A 24105-nucleotide genomic window follows, 5' to 3' on the forward strand; every position below is an offset into this window, starting at 1 on the left:
AAAATCTGCATGGAAGGAGAAGTATGGCCTCCAAAGAAAAGATCCCAAAGCACCAGGAGGTCCTATCAAGGAGCCAAGTTCTATTCTATTGGGACTTCACTTTTCTTACAGTCAAAAAAGGAAATGACAGCAAGGACAGATTAAGGAAACTTTCAACTTTATTTTCAACTTTATTTATTGTCAATTCCTGGCAGACATCTAAAACCCCATACCTCTCTAACAATAATACCTTGAAAATATTGCCAAAGCCTCTTAGAGGGAACATTGTTATCATTATAGGAACTAATCATTTTTAATAAATTGATTCTTCTTTACTTACCTAATTCTCACCTGAATATATAGGTGTGTTTTGGGGTTTTTTCAACCATAGTTGGTTTTTTTTTCAACCATAGTTTGGTTTTTTTTCAACCATAGTTTTCCTAAAAAGGTAGTTAGAAGCCAAAAAAGGAGGCAGCATAAGGAAATTGAAAGAAGGATAGAATCGGAGGGAAATGGTCCCATTTGAAACCCCAGCTCTGCTGCCATGTTACCTGTGAAATCTTAGGTAATTGAAGAATTTCCCTAGACTTCAATTCCTTATCTATAAAAAGAAGGATTTGGCCAAAGACCCCAGCAATCAGAATAAGGACTCACTATCGGACAAGAACCGCCTGGAAAAGTGGAAATCTTTCTGGCAAAAACTAAGTACAGAAAGTATGTCATAATACAGACCAAGATGAGCTCCAAAGAAATCTATAACTTAGACATAAAAGGTCATGCTATAAACAAATTAGAGGAACAAGGAGAAAAATACCCTTCTGAACAGAAGAGCGGGGGAAAGAGTTTATAACCAAAGGATACACTAGATCATACAACATAAAATAGACTCCTGATTATAAAGTTTTTATATAAACAAAAATTAAATATTAAAATTAGAAAAGAAATAGATAACTATGGGAAAATCTTTGCAATAAATTTCTGAATAATATCTGATATGCAAAATGTATAGGGAACTGATTCAAACTTTTAAGAATAAAAGCCATTCTCCAGTTTAAAAAAAAAAAAAATATATATATATATAAACATATGTTTTTCAAAGGAAGGAAGAAATAAAATATATGTATATGAAAAGTGCTCCAAATTATTAACAATTAGAGAAATATGAATTAAAGTAACTCTGGCTTTCTACCTCATATTCATCAGATTGATTTAAAAAAAACAACAACAAATGGTTGGAGATGGGATAAGCACATTAACGAATCAATAGTTGACAGAGCTATAAATTGGTCCAGCAATTCTGGAAAGAAATTTGGAATTCTGCCTACAAAGTCACACAACTATATATGTATATATGTGTATCTATATGTATGTAGATACATATACACACGCACACGAATATATACATATATATATATACATATATATATATATATATAGATAGATAGATAGATATCCAAAAAAGATCAAAGAAGAAAAAGGACTCATGTAGAGGGAAATCAGTATATGGTATTTGAGTATAATGGAATATTAATATTTCATCAGAGATGAAAGGGATAGAAAATCTGAAAAAAAAAAAACTGAGACATAGTAAAGTGAAAAGCAAAGCCATGAGAACAACTACACAACAATAATGAGTAGAGAAAAACTTTGGAAGACTGAAGAATGCTTAGCAATAAAATAACCAGCTTCATTTCTAGAGCTTGAATTATAAATGCATTCTCCTCATTTTCTTACAAAGATATGAGGAATTCAAGTCATAGCATGACAAAAACATGAGAATATGTATAATGTATGTAAATAGATGTGCATTGCATGGATATATCCATGTGATGATTATAAACATATATTAATTTGATATATTTAAAATCTTCCAAAAATATTGATAGCTAAGTAAAATAAATTCCCACAATGGCTGCATCATATATAAATATCTATATCTATATATCTATTTAGGTAGTTATAGATATCTATAAATATCTAAATAAATAAATAAGTAGATAAATATATACATATCTATGTATGATATTATTTCATTGTAGAAAGAAACTGGACCTGGAGGTCCTTGCATTTGTTATACCAACCATCACTAACATACCTCTGAAGAACCTTTCAATATTCAGTTATCAATAGTAGGTAGATAAATAGGTAAGTAGATATCTAGAAAAACACAAATACATATACATGTATATGTATATTATATATTAATAGTCTATATAACAATACTACATATAATGTCATATATGCATATTTAATATAGACACACTATCAATACTTTAGTTTTTGTCTTCATTTTAAATAGAGGGCAGAGAAGAACAGGGCAGGGTATGCTCCCCTTGCTCCTTTTCAAATAGGAAAGAAAACAGAAAGAAGGTCAGAAGGAAATGTAGACAACAAGATCGCTTTGAAATTACCATGTTTTATTTATTGTCACATAAAAGGTCTATATAGTAGGGATTTGCAGTTTCAATGCAATCCTTTCCTACAGGAATATAGTGTGTATCAAAATGCCATTTGATTTAGTGTTTGTTAACATAAGAAATTTTTTAAAAAACATTCTAAAATGACATAAAAAGAGAATATGGTTCTGCTATTCAAGTTGCCCAAGAAGTTCCTTGTGAAGTCAGCCTATAATAGTCTTATTTCCCCCATTTCTCTCTAGGTTCTGTGGAGAGAGTGAAGAAAATTCGAGATTACGCTTTTGTGCACTTCAATAACCGTGAAGATGCAGTAAATGCCATGAAGGCTTTAAATGGGAAGGTAATGCAGCCATGTGAGCCAACGAGCGGCTCCCAAACATAGGGAGGGAAAAGAGACACCTGCCCATGAAATGACCAAAATCCAATGTAGGAGTTTGACGTGGATGCTTAGTTGGCCCTATAATGTCAAGGTTTCATATGTAGAATTAGAATTGGGGGAGACCTTCAAAGATGTCTAATCCGGGTACCTCTTTTGATGGATAAAGAAGCTGAGATCTGTAGGGATTAAATTCCTTATCCAACATCACCCAGCTAGTAAGCAACAATCAGGATTTGAACCAGGGTCTTTGATTTCCAAACTAGCACATTTTCCACTGTACTTCACTATCTTTTGGCTTTTTGCCTTTGTCCTTCTTATCATTTCTACATTCAAGAGGCAAATATGAAGTAATTAACATGATTTCCATATACTGCTTCTGGGAATACTTTCATTATATTTTGGTCCCATGTCAACAATCTATTGATCATGGAGTTACACCTACCTTGCTTTGGCAGTGGGCCTGAGAGGACAAAAACCCCGCTCATCCTGCACCTAGCATGGGAGCTTCTGATTCTCCATCCAAATCCGGCTTAGGGAAAAAGCCAAACTTTAAGCTAATTCTGCACTGCTTTTGGGGCTGGCGTGCATACCATTGTCAGACTGGCCCATGTCCTTTAAGAGTTGCATGAAAATAGGGACATGAACTAAGAAAGGGAGAAAAGAAGTAAGGCTTCTTTGAGAGAGAAGTTTCTATCCCACCCAGGAGACTATGTTACCTATTATTCTCACATGTCTCAGATAAAGAGGTAGAGATCCTCGAGGGGATTTGTGTTGACTCCATATAAAGACGGGAGCATTTGTAAGTCAATAAGCTGGGTTGGCACAGGATTTGTTCAGATGTCAACATTGTATTCAAAATATTGAGATGACAGAATCAGAATTATGGGGTGTAGAGTTGTATGAGCTCAAGGAACTGATTTTCAGCCCATAGAATGGGCTACAGATCAGGAAGCAAGACATAAGGGGTATGGGGGAGGAGGCTTGTTTTTTTCTTACTCAACCTGTTTGGCCTTTTATTGGAGTTACACATATTCTTTGCCATCCCTTCAAGCCACCATATTGTTGTTCCCACCATTTTCCCTCTGCTCTTGACTTAGTGACTATGTAAGGTCATGGGACACAAAGTATGTTAAACCTAGAAAGTGAGAACAAACAACAGGTGGGACAGACATTACTTGAACAGAGTAGACTTTCTTGTGCCTCACTTTGTTTTTCCTTTTTTTATTATAAAAGGTATTGGATGGTTCTCCTATTGAAGTGACATTGGCCAAGCCAGTAGATAAAGACAGCTACGTGAGATATACTCGAGGCACAGGAGGCCGGGGTACCGTCCTGCAAGGGGAACACCCTTACCCACTGGGACATGTTTATGAGCCAGCCACAGCGTATCTGGGAGCACCTGTCTTCTACGCCCCACAAGCCTACGCAGCCATTCCAAACCTCCACTTTCCAGTGGCCAAGGGACACCTGAGCAATAGAACCATCCTCCGGCCGCCTTCTATTAGAGGTAACAGCTGCCAGTTAGAAATGTTAAAGATTTCAAATGATTTGTTTTGCAATAGCCTTAGATGGATTATTGGGGGGGGGGGAATGTTACAGCTACAGAGAGTGGAAATTATTCAGTGAAAATCACAATTGTACACTCTATTAAGCAAGGAATTTTTTCTTTAGTCACATTACAATTGGGAAAAGTTTTTACATTTTCACTAGAGATTTAGAGATGTAGAAAATCAATTAAATATGGATAAATTACTTGTTCTGAGCTGAATCATTTGGTTACAGCATGGTATAAAGCTCAAATCCCAGTTTGGATCTTAATCCCAACAGTAATTGTCATTATTATTAAAAGCATCAAGCTTCTGTGATTTCATCAGTGTAGATACACCATCCAGAGATGCAGATTGCAATTCACTTCTTTCCTCCTAACCCCCATCACCAGGCTAATAGGCAGTTTTTATGAGTTTCTAAATCGAGATAGAAACTCACTGGTATGGGGCACTTCCTCTGCCAAGGGAGTTAGGAATCATCTGAAGTTGAGGTTTGGCGGGAGCAAGATAAATGATAGGGAAATGGGCAAAATACTAATTAAAAAGGACATTGTAGAGTTGGACTGAGTCATTAAAGTATCAAGATGGAAACAGGAAGAGAGTAGAGCTGCTTCAGGAGTGAGGCCTGGGAAAGAGCAGAGGTTAAAGAATTGGAATTCCCAATGAGGACCAAGAATAGGGTTGTAGGGCAGAGGAGAAGGTGGAATGACAATAGATTATGAACAGAAAAGGGAATTTCAGGGTTCCCCATCATGTAAGTGGAAAATTACAGGTATTCTACTTGAGAGTGATGGCAAGATCAAGGTTATGATTAAGAGCATCTTTGTATGTAGCTAAAGGGAGAGATGGAGTAATAAATACATGCCATGAAGTATAGAGAACTTTGCTATTTTTTTTTACCCATGAGACCTTGCTTAAGCCACTTCCTCTCTCTTGGCCCTAATTTTTTCCTCTATAAAAATAAGAAGATAGGACTAGAATCCATCTTCTTCAATTCAATAAACATTTATTAAGTGCCTAATATATGTGAGGCACTGTGCTAAGTGCTATGGTTACAGATCCTTCCCTGCTCTGCATCCTATGACCCAAAGAGACTGAATTTGAACATGAATAGCTCAGTATCATCCACTCACAACTAATGGAGAAACAATTCAGAATACACTTTCTGTGGATGGTGGGTTAAAGTACCATCTTTGTCTCCGAACAGCATATTGTTATTAATCTGATAACACCTAATATAGCGGGATGCTCTCATCTTCCGTCCATTTAGAAATACAGTTTGCATATTCTCGTGAGGATGTGAGTAAGGAAATTAACTTGTTTCTGAGTGATATTAGAGCATGAGGAATTAAATTTCAATCAGAAAAGGAAACAATCAGTCTGGCTGCTAGATAATTTCTATTTCCTGTTATAAAACATCTAATGAAGATGGAGGAAAAAAAAAGCACACATCTGCAGATTTCCAGGTCTTGGATCATTTGAGCAGGGAGGGCGACTACTAAGATACTAATTCAAGATATTAATTGTATCTTGAATCAAACATTGCAAAGAGTCAGAGTCTCAGAATGGAAAAGGACCTCAGAGTCCGACTATCCTCCCCCTAACCTCCTTTCCAGTGTGACTGATGTGGTCATACAGCCTTTGCTTAACAACCTCCTTTGTCTCCAGAAGAAGCCCTCTACACTTTTCTGGGGGGAAGCATGTCAATGAAGAATCAAAAATCCGTAGCTTTAAAACTAACCATTTGTAATGTGTGCATGCGGGAAGAGGAAGAAAGTGGGAATGTTCTGTGCTGTAAGCAAGGGGGGAGAATCTATGTATTCAGGAACTAATGATACTGATTGAAGAAAGAGTAATTGACACAATTGGTTTTTTCTATCCCTTTATGCCAGCGATGGCAAATCGAATCGGCAATGTGGCGCACAAACACACACAAAATAGTACAGTGAAAATCAAAAATAATCTGTGCATGAACTCAATGAAAAGTTGAACCTCACATTAGCAAAACAAAGAAGCAAATGTGAGAAACTTAATTGAAATAGCTGTTTGTTTTCTAGTCCAATATCCCATTTGGTTTTGCTGATAAAGGAGAGTCCAAAAGCAAGATAGATTATTATAAGTGGGGTAGTGATTTGGCTTCGGGGTGCTTTAATAAAGCATTCCACCATCTTGCTTCTCTGGCTAAATCTCTCCAAGTGCTGAGTTAAATTATCAGCCAGAATTGAAAATGTCACTTCTAGCTTGGAGATCCAATTTGCCATAGATACTAAAGGCCAATCTCCATGATCCTCTTGTCCTTCAAAGGTCACTCACTCATTTTTCCCCTGTGAATTATGCTTTCCATTGAGTTTCATTCCATTAGAATCCCACATCATGACTTATCTTCAAGGGCATAATCAATGTGATGGGGGCTAACTTTTCCATTACAGTAAGAATCAGGGTGATTTTCTGGTGGTTTGATTCAGTCTAATACCTTCTTACATTCCTAGAAATTTACATGAATGTCCCTGTAGGGGCTGCGGGAGTTAGAGGACTGGGCGGTCGTGGATATTTGGCCTACCCGGGCCGGGGGCATGGCTATCAGGTCAAAGGAGAGAAGAGGGGAGAAGACAAACTCTACGACATTTTGCCCGGGATGGAGCTCACTCCCATGAATCCAGTTACCTTAAAGCCTCAAGGGATTAAACTCGCTCCTCAGGTGGGTAGTAGGAAATGGAAGAAGCACCAAATCTTGTTTTCTCTAAATGCTTAATCAATATAATTAATAACTAAATTCATAGACAATCAAACTAAATAAGGAATAAAGGCATATGGAAACTACAACCTCTAAACTACTTTAGTTTGTTCGAAGGAAGCCAAATGGATGTAAATTTCAATAGAATCGTGGAACTGGAAAGTTGGAAGGGACCCCAGAAACTACCTAGTCCAGCAAATATATGAAATGAAAACTTCCCAAGTAATATAATAGAAAGTAGTTTTCTAGCATCTGATTGGAGACCTTCCAGGTAGAGGCAGCCAACACCTAGTGAGGTAGCCTATTCCATTTTTGGAAGGCTATAATTGTTAATACGCAATCTAAATTGGCTTCTTCACAAACTCCCACCTGTTGCTCCACATTTTATCCTCTAGGGCCAAAAATAATAAAACTGATTTTCCCCCTCATGAGAGCCCTTCAAATACTTGAAGAAAGACATCATATCTCCTTGCCAAACTAAACCTGTCTACTTCCTTCATTGATTTCTCATGTGCCATGCACTCAATCACCTTCACCAAGCTGGTAACTTTCCTCAACATTAGAGTTTTTCCAATGCCCTCCTTAAACCTATACTGAAAACAATCCTTCAAATGAAGTCCCATGAAGATAGATTATGATGGAACAATCATTTCTCTATTTCTCAATGCTCTACCTTTTTTTTTGAGCCAATCCAAGATTACATTGAGCTGAATCTCTAAACTGCTGAAATCCCAAATTTTGAAACTCCTGTCCATTTGGGCTTTGCCCATTTTGGACTGGTGGTGTGTTTATTTTTGGAACTTAAGTGTAAGACTTTATCTTTGTTTAATTCTAGCCACAGCCTCACAGGATGTATTTCAGATGCTGATTTCAGCACGTTGATTATTCCTCTCTGCTTCGTGCTATTGGCGACATTTTTGATCAAGTTATCTATGCCTTTTTTCTAATCTGATAAAAAAAAATATTTAAAAGCATAGCCCCAAGCCCAGATCCTTAGGATCTTCTAAGAGAAACCTCCTGTCATTTTGACATTGAATTGTTATCAACTACTTTTTGAGTCTAGATATCCCACCAGAATCCAACTATGTTAGTCTAAACTATATCTCTCCACATTCTCCATAAAAATATTATGAGACATTTTATCAAAAATTTTGGTAAAAAAAAAATCTAGGTAAATGGGAATCCATAGTATTCTCTCATTAACTACCTTCAGAATCCATCAAAAAATCGCAATAGCATTGAATTTGCATGTCTTCTTCCAGTTAATCTTTCCCCTCGGGGTGTGCCTCAGATTTTGTTATGGGTTTGGTTTTTCTCTCTATGTTATCATTCTGTTTCCTTTGCTCTGTGTCCTATAGAAATATTTTCATATTTCTTCATCATTTCTTGAGCATCCATATATGTTCCTGGGGAGAGGTAGAAGCTTATAGAAAGGGAAGAAGGACTGTCTTGTCTGTATATTAACCCAAGTACAAATCTGCATTTTGTTGCAAGAAATAAAATCTATTTCATAATTCTTATGTTATTAACCCAATCACTTTCTTGAGAGCTGAAGAATCATAGATCATAGCTGTAAAAAATATGGAAGTTGTCTACTCCAACCTCTTCATTTTACTAATAAGTAAACTGAGGCCTAATGAGGCAAGATGATTTATATTTGGACTGTCATTTTTTAATTTACAAGTCCAATCCCAAATTAATCAGGGGATATTTTTTGTATAAAACTGTATTGAAGGCCCCTGTTGGGGTATAGGGTATACCATTCTATCCATCAAAATCCACTCTGCTCTTGAGTCTTCTGAAGCAACTTAGTTTAGTGAAGAGACTACCCAAAGAAGAGCCAAGGAGATTGTGTTTGAATCCTGCCTCAGACATCTGCTAGTTATGTGACTTTGGAAAGATACTAAAACTTTGAGAGGCTCGGATGTCCATCTGTAAAATGGGGGATAGCAGCACCACAAGGGTGTTGTGGGGATCAAATCAGACAATATAGGTAAAGTCCAATGCCTAAATTATAATATAATATAATATAATATAATATAATAATATAAATAAATTATAGGGTATTATAAATACATAATTATAGAATATATAAGTATATAAATATAAGTTATTATATGTAACTGTTTAAGAATTGCCCAATATTATTATAATGGTTATGTTTTTCTTTTTCTTTTTCAATGGCAAGGGATAGGAGTAAAAAAAAAAGTGATTTTTGTACATTGAAAAAAATTATTTAAAAAAAATAAAGACTTGCTTCCTTCAAGTTGATCTGAAATTGGCTCATATGTCTTCTCTCCCCTAGCAGATAAGGAGCTAGCCTTAACCATTTAAAGGCTCTTCAGGTCTGCCCCCAAATACTAACCTTCCAAGGACCCATCTCACTCTCTGGAAGCAAAATCCTCTCATTCCTTTGGGCTCTTGTTAAGGCACAAGTTACCTGGGAATATTTTTTTTCTTTTTCTGAGCCTGGGGTTAAGTGACTTGCCCAGGGTCACACAGCTAGGCAGTGTTAAGTGTCTGAGACCAGATTTGAACTTGGGTCCTCCTGAATTCAGGGCTGGTGCTCTATCCACTGCACCACCTAGCTGCCCCTTGACCTGGGAATATTAAATCTTATCACTGATACCTTAGCAGTCAGTCAACTGAACAAGATCCCACAGCAATGCTCTGAGGCCTGGGGTGTGCGTGCCCTGAGAAGCAATGAGCAGGAGGAAAGGGCTTGCTGATGGTGGGGATGGGGAGCTCCAAGAGAAAGCTTCCCCAACCTCATAATTGTAGGGGGTCTCATCAATGATGTTCCCAAGTTCAGAGGGGATAACATGACACCTGTTCAAATCTCTGTCCAAAACATGGCATAGATAGTTATATTCTAGAGTGGCAACTGAATGTGGCACCTACAAACTAGATTAGAAAGAGAGAAAATTGAAAAGCCAAATGGGAACTCAGATGGCCTTTAGACGGAGCACTTTTGTAGGACTATACTGGGACCATACATGGAATATAGAGGGCTAAGAGAACACTCTTCCTGGAACACCAGAGGGACCACATCCAAAGTTGTACAGGAGTAGTATATAGGGTTATATCAGGAGTATTCTGTTTCTTTCTGGACCACATTTAAAAAGGACCTCAAAAAGCTTGGAAGTATCTAGAATGAAGCAATGAGATGATGAAGGATTTTTTAAAAAATTATATGATATGAGAATCTGTTGAATAAACTGGGGATGCTTAGTTTGGAAAAAAGAAGATTGAGTTGGGGATTTGATCATTAACCTTCAAAAATATGAAACAGTGTCCAAAGAGAAATGGATTGTTTTGAGAGGGTGAGGGTACCCCCTCCTAGGAAGTTTTCAAGAAACCGGGTATGTTATAGTGGGATTCCTTCATTGATGGATTGGACTAGATGGTCATTGAAGTCTCTTCCAAATCAAGTTCTGTGATTCTACATAAAAGACAGCTAATCTGGCTGGGCTTGGCCCTAAGGAGCAGAATTATAAATAATGGAGGGAAGGTGAGGAGAGGTAAATTTTAGGCGAATGTCAGGGATTAAACATTCTACAGATAGAGATACCCAGATGAATGGGCTTCCTCACTGGTGCTGATGGAGCAAAGACTGGATGAGCATCAAATTTCTTAAATAAAAATATGTATTTTATATGATATATAATATTATATATAAACATTAAATATGTTAGAGAGATAATTCCAGTTCAAATCTGAACTAGCCTAGATGGTCACTGCGGTCCCTTCTACTGCTGAAGTTCTGTGATTCTGCAATATAATTCCAAAAGAATTACTGAAATCACATCGCATAATAGACTTGGTGCTTTGAAGAATTATTCCCACATATTTGGGCCCTTGGTTCTTTCCTCTATCCTGTACTTTGTAGACTCTTCTGGAAACATATTGGGCACTGGTCTACTGCAATCCACCCTAGACATTGGTCATCATCCAATTTAGCTCTAGCATGGAAAAAAGACTGAGACAGTTATTATGATTAAATCAGTATGTCTGGGGCCAAAATACTTAGAGGAAAAAAAGTGCAGGAAATTGAAATTAACTAGAAAGGATTCCATAGGTCAATATGATTTGTCAGAGAAATCAAAGGGACCAAAGAAATATAGGACTTTCCCTTGGACAAATCATAGCACATTTCTTACATAAAGGTCACCTTTGATGGCTTTGCCCCAGTGAATTGAAAAGAGAGTTGTATTTATATCCTGTGCTCTATGCATAAGTTAAAGATGATCAGAGGAAAGAAAAATTGATCTAGCGGCAATCAAAATGCAAACAAAATTGAGGTTAAAGCTAGAAATCTCAAGTTTAGGCACTTGGGACAAAGTGAAATAGCCAACATCTATGCAGAAAACACATTGGAGTAATTGGTGGGAAAATCATCTTTATTAATTAATGGTAGTCCAATTTTCAATTGAGTTCAAATTGAGTTCAACTCAAGGTTTATGAGTCATTAAACCATGGGGCATTCTCTGCCTTTCTTATATTAGCATAATTGCAGAAGTATGACATTTGTTTTTTAAAAATGACAGAGTAAAAGTTTTTTTTTCATTCTCCTAGGTCTTAGAAGAAATCTGCCAGAAAAATAACTGGGGGCAGCCAGTGTACCAGCTCCATTCAGCCATTGGCCAAGACCAAAGACAGCTTTTCCTTTACAAAATCTCCATTCCAGCTCTTGCCAACCAGAACCCAGCAATGTGGGTAGTTTCCCTTTTTTTTTTCCTCTTTACTTGAGGTGGTGGTTTCTCTCTGTTCAATTCAATTCAACAAGCATTTATTGAAGCCCCCAAATGATTACAAGTTTCTTAAGGATAGGGGCTATTTACAAGGTCAAGAAAAACTTGTCATTTTTATATTTTATACTTTATTTATATTTATACATTATTTATATTTATATATTATTTATATTTTGTACTTTGCTGGGTGATAAAACAAGGAAAACAAAGTCAAAACTGTCCTTTCCCTCAAAAAAGATTATATTCTACTGGGAGCAAACAATAGGTGCCCAGATAAATTAATATAAACTTCATAAAGAGTGATTATAAAGGGGCAGCTAGGTGGCGCAGTGGATAGAGCATCAGCCTTGAATTCAGGAAGACCAAGACCCAAGTTCAAATCTGGTCTCAGACACTTAACACTTCCTAGCTGGGTGACCCTGGGCAAGTCACTTAACCCCAGCCTCAGGGGGGGGGGAAAGAGTGATTTTAAAGACATTTTAGGGTGGGAAGGAACCCTGGGGATATTGGGAATGGTCTTGGGTTGAATACATGAGTCATTACCTTCTGACAGTTTCATTGGTAGTCAAAAATTAGAGTACAAAACTAAGATGATTTATATACAAAAATATGAGCCAGTCTAGGAGCTCAAGATTCCAAAAAGGATATCTTCATCATTATCATCATCATCACACATTTTGAATAGTCAGTAATTTCATGTCTCTTCCAGCTCTCAATTTCCTGTCCTATGATTCCATAGATGTTTTTCATTTTATTTTAGTAATACTATGTAAGTAATACTTTGGCAAGAAGTTTGGAAAATGATCCCAAATCTAACATGTTTTACAGTCATCCCTTCACTCCTCCAAAACTCAGTGCTTTTGTGGATGAAGCTAAGACGTATGCAGCTGAGTATACCCTTCAAACTTTGGGCATTCCCATGGAGGGAACTGAGGCTCTGCCAGCTGCTGCTGCTGCTTTTCCAGGTGGGTGAAAGCTGCCACTAATTTGTTTTCCACAAAGGAAGTCCCATTTCAAACAGGTTTAGTATGGAATTGAACATTCCCAGCCCCTAAAACTTGAACAAGTGATTTGCCTTCTCTAATCCCCAGCGAGCTTATCTATAAATGAAAGGTTTAGAGTGGAATATCCGTGAGGTTCTTTTGAGTTATAATTCCATTCTTTTTGGAACCATCAAAATATATTTGAACTATGCTCATGGAAAGTTTGGTTTTGCAAAATATATAAACACAAGGGTTTGTCAAAGAAATTCACAACATATTCTCATGAAAAAAGGACTGGACCAAGACTCAAGACTTTGGGTGTTACTCTACAACTCACTTGAACTTGTCACTTCAGCTCTAGACCTCAATTTACTCATCTGTACAATGGCAGGAGGAAAATTAAGCTTCATTGACCAATCAGCAAGTCAGAACCTGATATGTGACAGGCAAATCGTAATGTTCTGAGAATCCAAAAACAAATGAAAGCTCCCCTGGTTCTCCAGGAATCTGCATTTGATAGGGGGAATCACAGGATCCTAGATCTAAAAGTAGAAGTTTCCTCAAAGGTCAATGAGTCCAACCCCTTCATTTTACAGAGGAAACTGAGAGTCAAGAAAATAAGCTGGTAAAGGTTGGAGGTGGGATTCAAATCCAAGTTTATAAATCTATTTCTCCCACATGATCTCATTTCATCTTCTCAACAAACCGATAAGTCAAATGCTACAGACACTTTTTTACAGATGAGACATTTGATCAGGATCAAACGGCCTATAAATGTCTTTGGCAGTATTTGAATTCAGCTAAGATACTCTTAGTTATATCTGCCACACAGACAGACAGACATACAAACAGATATACAGATAGATAGATATATAGACAGACAGATGGATAGATGGATAGATAGACAGACAGATAGACAGGCAGACAGACATAGATACATACACAGATGGAAGGGATAGGCAGATAGACAGGATGGATGGATAGATAGACAGACAAATAGATAGTCAGACAGATGAAGAGGATAGATAGATAGATAGACAGACAGACATTCAGATGGATAATCTTATTTAATCAACAGCCAGAAAGATTGGACTCCTTTCCATGTATAAGAAAACTTTTCACCAAGAAAGATTTTTGGTTTTCATTGACTTGTCCCTCGTTCCATTTCCTGAAGTCAAAAGACAAAAGTACGTAGGGCTTGAGAGCTGCCCCATCATCTTGGGAATAACAGGAATATATTTGTATGTCATAGCTCCCTGTGGGATCAGCAAAGACAAGGAAAGCTTCTTTCCAAATACTGCAAAGACTTGAGTCCTCAGCCCAATGTGAAAAGAAAAAAAAAAATCAGAAGCCCTGAAATGTAAACTTCCCTAGACTGTATATTTATATTGTTTCTCTTAGGAGAATCCTGAGTATGAAAGTTGTTCTCATTGAACTTCTCAGGGGCACAAAACAGACTCAGCTGCTTAAGAAATGTGGATTAGTGAGCATTAAAATGCAGTGAAGAAGAGTTAAGGAGTGGTTTCAATTTTAGAAAAAAATGACAATGATGGGTTCCAGCCAGTTTCCTGCCACAGAGATTTGCAAAAGCCACACACACACACACATGCATAAAATCAATTTGTCTGGGGTTGGGCAGGCGTACATAGCACATCAGCCAAATGGATTCATTGTTTGAAACTGGTCCTTACTTTTTCCTCAGTTTTAAGTATCCCTTTCTCTCTCTGTCTCCAACTCTATCTGTCTACCTATCTATCTATTCTATCTGTTTCTGTTTCTCTCTCTCTCTCTCTCTCTCTCTCTCTCTCTCTCTCTCTCTCTCTCTCTCTCTCTCTCTCTCTCTCTCTTTCTGTTTCTTTCTATTTCTCTGTGTCTCTCTGAGTTTGTCTCTCTGCTCTCTGTCTGTTTCTCCCCTTTACCTTAAGTAGTAGGAGAAAATAAGAAAATATACTCAGAACCAGCATATCAATGGCAAAAACACAATTTAACATCAAACATCTTTGATAAGGGTTTAATAGCCAAGATGTGTAGACAAATAATAGAAACATATGTCCAAAAGCCATCCCCAATAGATGAGTGGCCAAAACATATGAAGGAATAATTTTTAAAAGAAGAATCGTGATTAATGACCTAAATTAGAGAGGGCTGCGAATTGGTCCAACCATTCTGGAAAGCAATGTGGGATTAGGCAAATCAAAGCCCATGGGCTTTAACCCAGAGATTCCTTGCTATGACTCCAGGAGACAGTGAGGCTGACAACTTTATACAACCCTAATTCACTTTAAGCTAACTCATGCACATTTCATGATAGCCTGTCATGATGTCATTGGTCCTCTCTGAAAATGAAAGACGAACAACAACTGTTAAGAGATCCTTTGGCAAAAATAAAGACTTTATATATGCAAAAATAGAGTGACCATTTTTCTGTTAGCAAAGAACTAGAAACAAATTCTATGCCCATCTATTGGGGACTGACTATACCATAATGAAATACCATTATTCTGCAAGAATTGGCAAACATTATAAACACAGAGAAGCACAAAAAAAAAAAAAAAAAAAAAAGCCTGCCATGAATCTGATGCAGAACCAAGAAAATAATATCCACAATGACTACAAAAGTTTAAATAAAAAGGGCAACCACAAAAGAATCAAAAGAGAACTTTTTTTTTCCCCTGAGGCTGGGGTTAAGTGACTTGCCCAGGGTCACCCAGCTAGGAAGTGTTAAGTGTCTGAGACCAGATTTGAACTCGGGTCCTCCTGAATTCAAGGCTGGTGCTCTATCCACTGCACCACCTAGCTGCCCCAAAAAAAGAACTTTTTAAACCTATAAAGACTAAAAATGGCTCCAAATAAGAAACACAAGGCCATTCCTTCCTCTGCTTCTTTACAAGGGTGGGGATCCACTGGAACATTGCCAATCATGTCATATTTTTTTCTCGATGTGTTGCTTGATTTTGTTGAGTTCTTTTACTTCATCTTGAAAGGAAGGAAAGAAAGAAGGAAGGAAGGAAGGAAGAAAGGAAGGAAAGAATTATATATGATATATTATACAATATAATTATATATTATACATCATATAATATAATATATAATTATATATAATATATGATATAATATCATATATAATATATATTATATACTAATGTAATATTATATAATTATATATTTAATAATATATAATATGTAATTATAGAATATATAACATTATGTTATATAATATATATATTATAATCATATATTATGTTGTTATAATTATATATTATAAATTATATTATATATTTATATATAATAGATAATAGATATTTATAGATAGAAAATACTATTCTATTGAGTAAGGAGATGACATGGTCTTTAGGAAGTTCAATTTAATTTTGAGTAGAAGATGGCTTCAAGTGGGAAGAGACCCTGGGAGTTACTTCATTTCCCTGACCTCAGTTTCCTCTTCAGTAAAATGGAGGCAGTGGATAAGAGATTGCCTCTTGAGTCCATTCCAGAATGTGCTTATTGGGTCATAGACTCAGAGCTGGACTGAATTTTTGAGGCCCTCTGCCTCCCTCAGATCATTGATTTAAGGAGTAGATCTAAAATTAGCCTACAGGCCTTCTAAACAAAGCTGAAATTAAGATAGAGTAAGTAGAACTAATGTCTACAGTGCCAGTTATTATTTATTATTATTTGCAAAAGATTCAGGAACTCCCATGGAGGAAACTCTCTCCACCATGCATGTTGGGGCACTCAAGGGTTCAGCATCTTGTCCGGGGTCGGGCCAGAGTGTATCAGAGAGAGCACTTGAGCTCTGATCCAACAACTACAGGAACCAGAAGGTTGCAAAAGGGTCTTGTAACTGGCATTTCCTTTGCGTCCCTCCCCAGGCTACGCCATCGCAAACGCGGCTGCCACCGTGACTGCCGCCCAGCTGAAGCAAGCGGTGACCCTGGGCCAGGACCTGGCCGCCTATGCTGCATACGAAGCCTATCCTGCCTTTGCCGTGGCCACACGGGGGGATGGCTATGGGACCTTTTGAGGACTGCTTTTTGTACGTTCGTTTTTTTATTTAAAAACAGACACAAAGCTCACTGTAGACAAAGCCTCCCTCAACTTTCTGAATTGTTTCAAATAATTTCCAAGTAATCCACTTCCTTAACTTTCTTACTCATCAACCAGTGGATTTTTTTTTAAGCATGGATATTTCCAAAATTAAATCAAATGGTTATGAATCTGTTTTCTAAAGTAGAAAGGGAAGGAACTCTGGCCCCAAAAAAGTATTCTATTGGAGACCTTAAGTGTTCATTGGATATGTTTATAAAGGAAAATATAGAATAGAGTCAGTTATTTCAGCCCATGGGAAGCATGGCCTAGACCATTTATAGAGATGAGAGACCACAAAGGGGGACCAGAAGCTCAGACCCCCCCATGCTCCCAAAGGGCTAATAGTCCCTCTCCAGTAGGCCCTATCTCTATCCTGGGTTCTGTTTACAGGCTTGGCCTGAATAAAGGCCAGGAGAGATTTCCCTAGTAATCATTGCTGGATCTTTCCATTCCATTTATCTAAGACTTAAACTTGTCTGGTAAATTCAGGGCCTTTCTGGAGCTTCTCTAAAGGCATTAAACATAGTCCGTGACCCCACTGGAAGTCCACATATGGTTCTACCTCTGGCCTATTACCTCCATTTTCAACTCATTTCCAATAGATGAGCCAATAGATTTCTTTGAAATCCATTTTGGTTAGGCTCTATACATCAGGAAAGGGGGTGAGATCCCAGAGAGGCCCTGAAGTCTCCGACCGAGTCATTCTTAGCTGAGTGCAAACGCCTCAAGAACTTGTCATTTTTTTTTTCATCTTTGTATCTCCTTGCCCCTAATTCAGTTTCCTGTACAAATATTATTCCTCAGACCTACTGTTTAACTGGTATGGGAAATTCTGAAATGATAAAGTCCTCCACTGAAGTAAATAGCTATCCTTATATAAACTTATAGTCTAAAAAAGTGTCAAGTTAAACTTTCCCACTTCTGGGGTCAGAGGTGGAATTTGAACTGAGATATTCCTTATTTCCAGGCCAGTACTCTAGTCATCATATGATTAATAAGGAGATTAATTCACATCTGAATTGAATTGCCAGTTACAGAGAAACAGGTGAAAATGTTCCTTTTCAACAGGAAGACAGAAGAAAAAAAAAAAGCTATTCCTTTTTCTTCCTGTATCTTATGGGCCTTCAAGTTCTCTTGGGTTTGTCCTTGGCCCTTCTTTCAAATCTAACCCTATGACAAATAGCATAAGAGCTCTCTACCTTAACTTTCTTCCTGTTCCCATAAATAGCAAACAACTTTGCTAAATCAGAGTTATTTTTTCATGCTGCCTCTCTGGGAAAGCCTTATCCCTTGTCCTCCCAACAATCACAAGCTCCTTCTCCAGAGATTAGATTCCCTACCCCTGTTCCAAAAAGCAAAGTATACCCCCTTCCCCAGGAACACTGAGAGGGAGTAGGGGAGCGGAGAACTAAAGAAAAGAAGCCCCGATCCCCACATTTTCCAGAATGATGGTTTGTGAATCAGACCGAGCAGCCTGTGTGCTTTGGGCCCACTCAGGCCCCTATTTCCTGGATGAGCCCCCCCCTTCTAGTTTCATTAATGGAAAATCAATAAAACATACTCAAATTCCCATTCAGAAATCCCTGGGCCCCCATAAACATTTATAAGACTCAAATCAAAAGACTGGCTGAAAATGATGTCAGATGCCGAAAGGGATAATGGGATCCCAAAGCAGACCAGGGCTGACCTTGTCCGTAAGAGCCCCCTGCCTCACCCAGCAGCAAAAACGCTGTAAAACCACTGGCAACATGCACCTTTAAAGCTCCCAAGTGTTCTCCTCTGTCTTTCCTTCTGCCTCTATCTCACTAAGCACATTTTGTTTCTTAAATCCCTGAGAAATAGGATTCCAATTTGCATCCATTTTCCTACCCCTTAAAAATCCTATTTGCTTGAGGTCATAATCCCTTCTCTTTTCTTCAGATCAGTTTAATATGACAAACTTTTGTGAAGCACCTACTATGTGCCAAATGCTATTCAAAGCACTAGAACTCAATGCACTGGACAGCTCAGTAAGATTACAGGAAGTTTTGACATTCAAATAGGAAGAAAAGTACAGAATACATGGGGAATGGAAATAGTCTACGGTAAATTTCAATCCATAAGTGTAAATGAGGCTGTCCAACCTGGGCTATTTAGTGTCTAATTATCTTTCCATGGTTCTGACCTTGTTGGATTACCTTGTCTTTCTTGAGTTGCTACTGGAAGGAAACCATTGAGTTCAATAATTTAATCACCCTCTTGGACACCCATCCCCGTCCATATTCTATATCATCCCAAAGGACTTGATATTTCCCCCCCCCCCTGAGGCTGGGGTTAAGTGACTTGCCCAGGGTCACACAGCTAGGAAGTGTTAAGTGTCTGAGACCGGATTTGAACTTGGGTCCTCCTGAATTCAAGGCTGGTACTCCATCCACTGTGCCACCTAGGTGCCCCTAAATGACTTGATATTTAGTGAATGACTTAGTTAACAAGGCTCCCAGGTAACCAGGAAGTTATTTCAAATCAAGAAAATGCTGAGGTCAGAGGGTTTCTCATGAGAGAAAGCAAATACTTTTCAAGCTATATTTCAGGTATTCCTTTGCACTGAGATAGATTGAGATTATACGTTATTTACTAACATTAACCACATAGAAATATTTTTTCTTGGATATTATTTTACTTATATGGAAGCACTTAATCCCATGTTCTTCCCAGCCTAGAAGAGTTCATCTTTTCATCAAAACAATATCTATCTAAATCTCAATTTATATTGAGTGTCGCTAGCTTTCAACTAGCTCCATTTTATAATTCTATTTGGAGTTATTGAGCTCTAAATTATTATTATTATTATATATTATTATTGTTATATATATAATAATATAGTCTGCACTGAGTCATTTGTTGGGTTAGAAATGTACTTTAAAAGTTGGGGGTTCCTTTCCATATCTTTGGCATTTGGGAGTCATGGGAACAGAAGTAGATCCTGTTGAAAATCAATATCTAATCCTTGGCCTTGGCTTCCATATAGAGCCATTGAACCCCATTCTTCCCAAGCTATCCTAATCCAGGATTAGTATGTGCTCACAAGCTACTCAGGTTTTAAAGGAAGGTCACACAGTTGTTTATATGAAGTGAGATTTTTATTTTCTATAGTTTGTATTCCAGAGTATCTGGTTAATGAAGGTATCTTTATATATCCTTTTTAATCCTCTTACCTAAATATGTTAGCCCAATATATGCCCAGTAATTAATGGACAAGAAAAATACTAAAAATAAACCTAAAAAGAGACTCATCATTTTTGGGATTTTGTAAATACACTTTATGTATATTGTAAATACATGCTGGAGAAATTAATTAGTCCTCCATTTCACACTTGGCACTATTCATGAACTCTGTGATCAGATTTTTTTAAAAAAGCAAATTATAACCTCGAGCCCTTAAGGTACTTTTCAAATAAATGAGTCAAATTTCCTCCCAACGTTTTCAGTATTATGTTGGATGCGAACGACTAATGCTCATCTGTAACTACAATAACCAGTCGAAGAACATAGTATCCAACTTTGGATCCTGTGGAACCTATTTTTGAAGATCTGGCCCAAGGTTTAGCTTTCCTCTAAAAGCATTAAGAGGATGCTCTGTATATCCCCCAGTACATAATTATAGGAAGTGAAATGATGTCTGTGTCTTGTCCTCCTTAGATGAAAAGTAAATCATAAATATAAAATCATTACGGAAATAGGATTTTTCTGATCCCAAGCCCTGTTTTTATCTGATTGCAGTTAATCACACAAAATAAGAAACAAAATGTGGTCCCCAAAAGCATATTAACGTAGTAAAATATTATTTTGTTCAGAAATGTGTTTGATTAAAATAACCAACTTTTTCTAGCAGCAATTAGAAAGAAAATAGAATGTTCATGTACAGCTGGTGGCCTTCTTTATGTAATGTTTATTATTAGAGAAAGCAAACTCGTGGACATTTCAGTCTATATATGAGTATTTCCATGATTCCCTGAGGTTGTAAAGGAGATATGAAATAGCAACAGCATGATTATTAAAGTCTCCACTTCTGCCTTCCTTATTGCTTTTTATTTAAGAGATGCAGGGAACAAAACAAATATACTGAAAATAAGCCCTTATTATGGCTCTGATGACCACCAGTATCATAGATCTAAAGATAGCTGGGACTTCATCTACTATAGCTCCCTCATCCTACAGGTGCGGAAACTGAAGCCAAAGAAAAGTGAACTTTCCAAATACAATTTTAAATTCAATTAAAAAAATGTTTTTCTCTCTCTCTCCCTCCCTCCTTCTCTCTTTCTCTCTCTCTATTCCCTCTCTTCCTCCTTTCTTTCCAACATCTTTTTTTTTTTGCAAATACAGAGACACTTTACTTCCATTGTGACTTATCAACTTTGACCTTTTGCACTATAGATATTCACATAAATCCCAATCCCTCCCATATTTTAAAATAAAAATATCAGAGATAGGGATAGGATAGAAGATGGATTCTGAGAATTACTACACAATACAGACTTTTAAAAATTGATTTCTCATCTTCCTTCCTCTACTCCTATTGTAAAAAGCCATAAGTATTAGACACTGTGTGTTCTCCCAGAGGCTACAGAAACATCTGTTCTTTAGTGAAAGTTCTTTTCATGGCAAGTTCCTTTTTATATCTTTGGCCATTAAAAAAACATAATTATATTCAATTTCAATCACCAAGAGTTTTTAAAACTTTGAGGAAGTATATTATATTTTAGGTCTCAGAGAAATTTGCTCTTTTCCACGCATTATTTTCTGTTTCTTGATTGGGTGGCCTAATTTGGATTAATTTAATGCTGGATCTTCTTTTTTTTTCCTTCCTTAAGTTAAAATGCTCTTCCAAATATTTTGATGGAGTGGTATGTGTGTGTGTGCAGGGGGTGGAGTACCAAACAAATGACTAAGCAAAAAAAAAAAAAAGTCATTACAAAATAAGGAAATACTTTTAAAAAATAATTTTAAGCCAAATACGGACTCCAGAATTGCCCAAGTGTATTAATTAATGGAGAGTCAAGGCTTTTTATCAGGCTGAAATCACTGAGTTCATTATTCTTTTAATTTCACAAGTGCATTCCTGGGCAGGAAAACCCAGGATGTAGTTTACAAAGCAGATCTGGCCTGTGGGAGAGGAGGAAAATGAATGAAAACACTCTTTTCTATTTTTAGATTTCCTCACAAATGTGAATTTTACTCAGAAACTTGGCCTTCACTGCCCTAATTCCTGGAGAAGTTTTATTTTTGCAGACTGCAGAGAAGGCTATTTAAACCAAATCATGAGGATCAAAAGCCTGAATATTTCATCCAGTGATTGGATTTCATTTTGATTTAATTTTGGTCATATCTCCCTCTGTCAAGCTCTCTCTTTTGGGGGGAAGGTTATATTACTAGTGGCAATACTGTCTAAAAGAATGACTTCAATCCACCCACCCCCACCTTAAAAAAAAAAAAAAAAAAGTGCAGTTGCACAAATACATTTCTTGCTTGAGTCCCATGTTGTTTGTAGCCGTTGGCATTATTACTTTGTTATGTATAGGAGGAGGTTCTTTCACTGGGGCCACAAAACCAAGTGGGCATAAACAGTATTAAGTTGTGTGTGAGAAGCGCTTATTTTGTCCTTTCAGTAAAATATTTGTATAGAATTCTCACTATAAACTCCCAGAATGGAGTGAGTCAGAATTACATCATCTACATGTTCGGGGAAACAATCATTGGTTTGAAATAAATAAACATAATGGATACCTTGGAATAGTCAATTAAATGGAACCATAAACTTCCAAGTACTGTAATATGTTGTCTAATTCTAAGCTGATCGGATGCTCTTAATTGATTTGTGAGGTATTATTAAATATCTAAATCAACCTATGAGTTCTGGATTTGTTCTTTCCTTATCAGATCCACTATTTCAGCCAAGAAAATAGTTAATTTTTTTTTTGAGGAGAGAAATCAATCGTTCATTCAACAAGCACTAATTAAATACCTGAGGAGTCAGTCACTGTGCTGAGCTGGGGGAGAAGATTACAAATTCAAAAAAAATGAAATAGACCTTACCCTCAGGGAATATACATGTTCATAGAGAATCTAATGTGGGAGAGGGAGAGAGAGAGACAAAGAGATAGAGATAGAGACAGAGAGAATGAGAACAAATATCGCTGAAGAGATAGATAATAAATAGAAATAGAAAAAATGTTAGAGAGAAATGAGATAGTCAAACACAATTTATATGATTTAATGAAGAAGAAGCATTTATTAAGGGCTTGCTCTGCCCAACCAAAGCAAAACAGTCCTTGTCATCAAAAAGTTGACATTCTAACATAAGACAAACTTAATGAGACAAACCCAGTATAAATGGTTTCTCAGAAACTGCCTTATTCAAGAAGTACAAGTGATTTCTACACCATAGGGGTTAGGGGTAACCTAACCAAAGGATTATAGGGATCTGGAAAAGTCACAGAAAAAAACTTGGAGCCTCTCTTTGCATCAGAAAAGAAGTTTGATTTTTTTCTTTTTTATGTTGGGGAGTTTACAGTACTTTGTTGTAAAATGTGGGTTGATATTATACATGTATTTATACTATACATAAATTGTACATTTATATTACATATTCCTGAGTTTCTAAACTTTTTCTGTATTGTCTGTTGACCTTCACATGTTATCTGAAGCTTCTGCAAAACTCCCAAATAATTCATATTTAATTTCTTATGCTAATCGGTGACATCGCAGTGGGAAAAATAGCGATATGGAAGGGACAATTGTAGAGGCTCACAATAGTAAGATCTTTGGTTTCCCATTCATGCTGTTTATTCATAATATTTTAAATCTGCCATCTAGTGGAGGAAAATATTTCTAATTGACTTAATTTTTTTAAATGGATTCTACATATCTCTACCCAGAAGATATTCCACCTGATTACTTAGAATTAAAAAATAAAGTTTTTTTTTAAAGGAAAAAAATATTTTGTTCACTGGAGATAGATTTGCCTGGTACATTGTGCTTTTTTCTGAGTACAGTTATTTTATGGTGAGAACTTCACAGAATCTCAAGGTTTGGAAGAAATCTCTGAGACTGACTAGTCCAGCTAAGATTTGAAGAAGAAATCCATCAGCAACGCCTCCAACAAATAGGCTTGGCTTAGAGATTTCTCATGAGGATGAATCTACAAGCTCCTATGGCAGCCCATTCCCACTGGGGACAGATTTGTGATT

At 36.9% G+C, this 24105-nt stretch overlaps 1 protein-coding gene across 2 annotated transcripts in view; it reads left to right on the forward strand.

Annotated features, from left to right (window-relative positions):
* Positions 1–23229, forward strand: part of A1CF (APOBEC1 complementation factor) — a 95098-nt gene extending 71869 nt beyond the window's left edge. Inside the window, exons 7-12 of one of the 2 annotated variants that reach the window (XM_074297070.1) lie at positions 2639–2736; positions 4009–4282; positions 6812–7020; positions 11632–11768; positions 12636–12772; positions 16663–23229. In XM_074297070.1, coding sequence (XP_074153171.1) covers positions 2639–2736; positions 4009–4282; positions 6812–7020; positions 11632–11768; positions 12636–12772; positions 16663–16814 — 1007 coding nt within the window. In that variant the 3' untranslated portion in view covers positions 16815–23229. The remainder of the gene's footprint in view (positions 1–2638; positions 2737–4008; positions 4283–6811; positions 7021–11631; positions 11769–12635; positions 12773–16662) is intronic. The other variant, XM_074297071.1, reaches the window with a different exon arrangement.
* Positions 23230–24105: the final 876 nt, after the last annotated feature.

Source organism: Sminthopsis crassicaudata, chromosome 2 (assembly GCF_048593235.1).
Source record: "Sminthopsis crassicaudata isolate SCR6 chromosome 2, ASM4859323v1, whole genome shotgun sequence".
Lineage (NCBI taxonomy): Eukaryota > Metazoa > Chordata > Mammalia > Dasyuromorphia > Dasyuridae > Sminthopsis > Sminthopsis crassicaudata.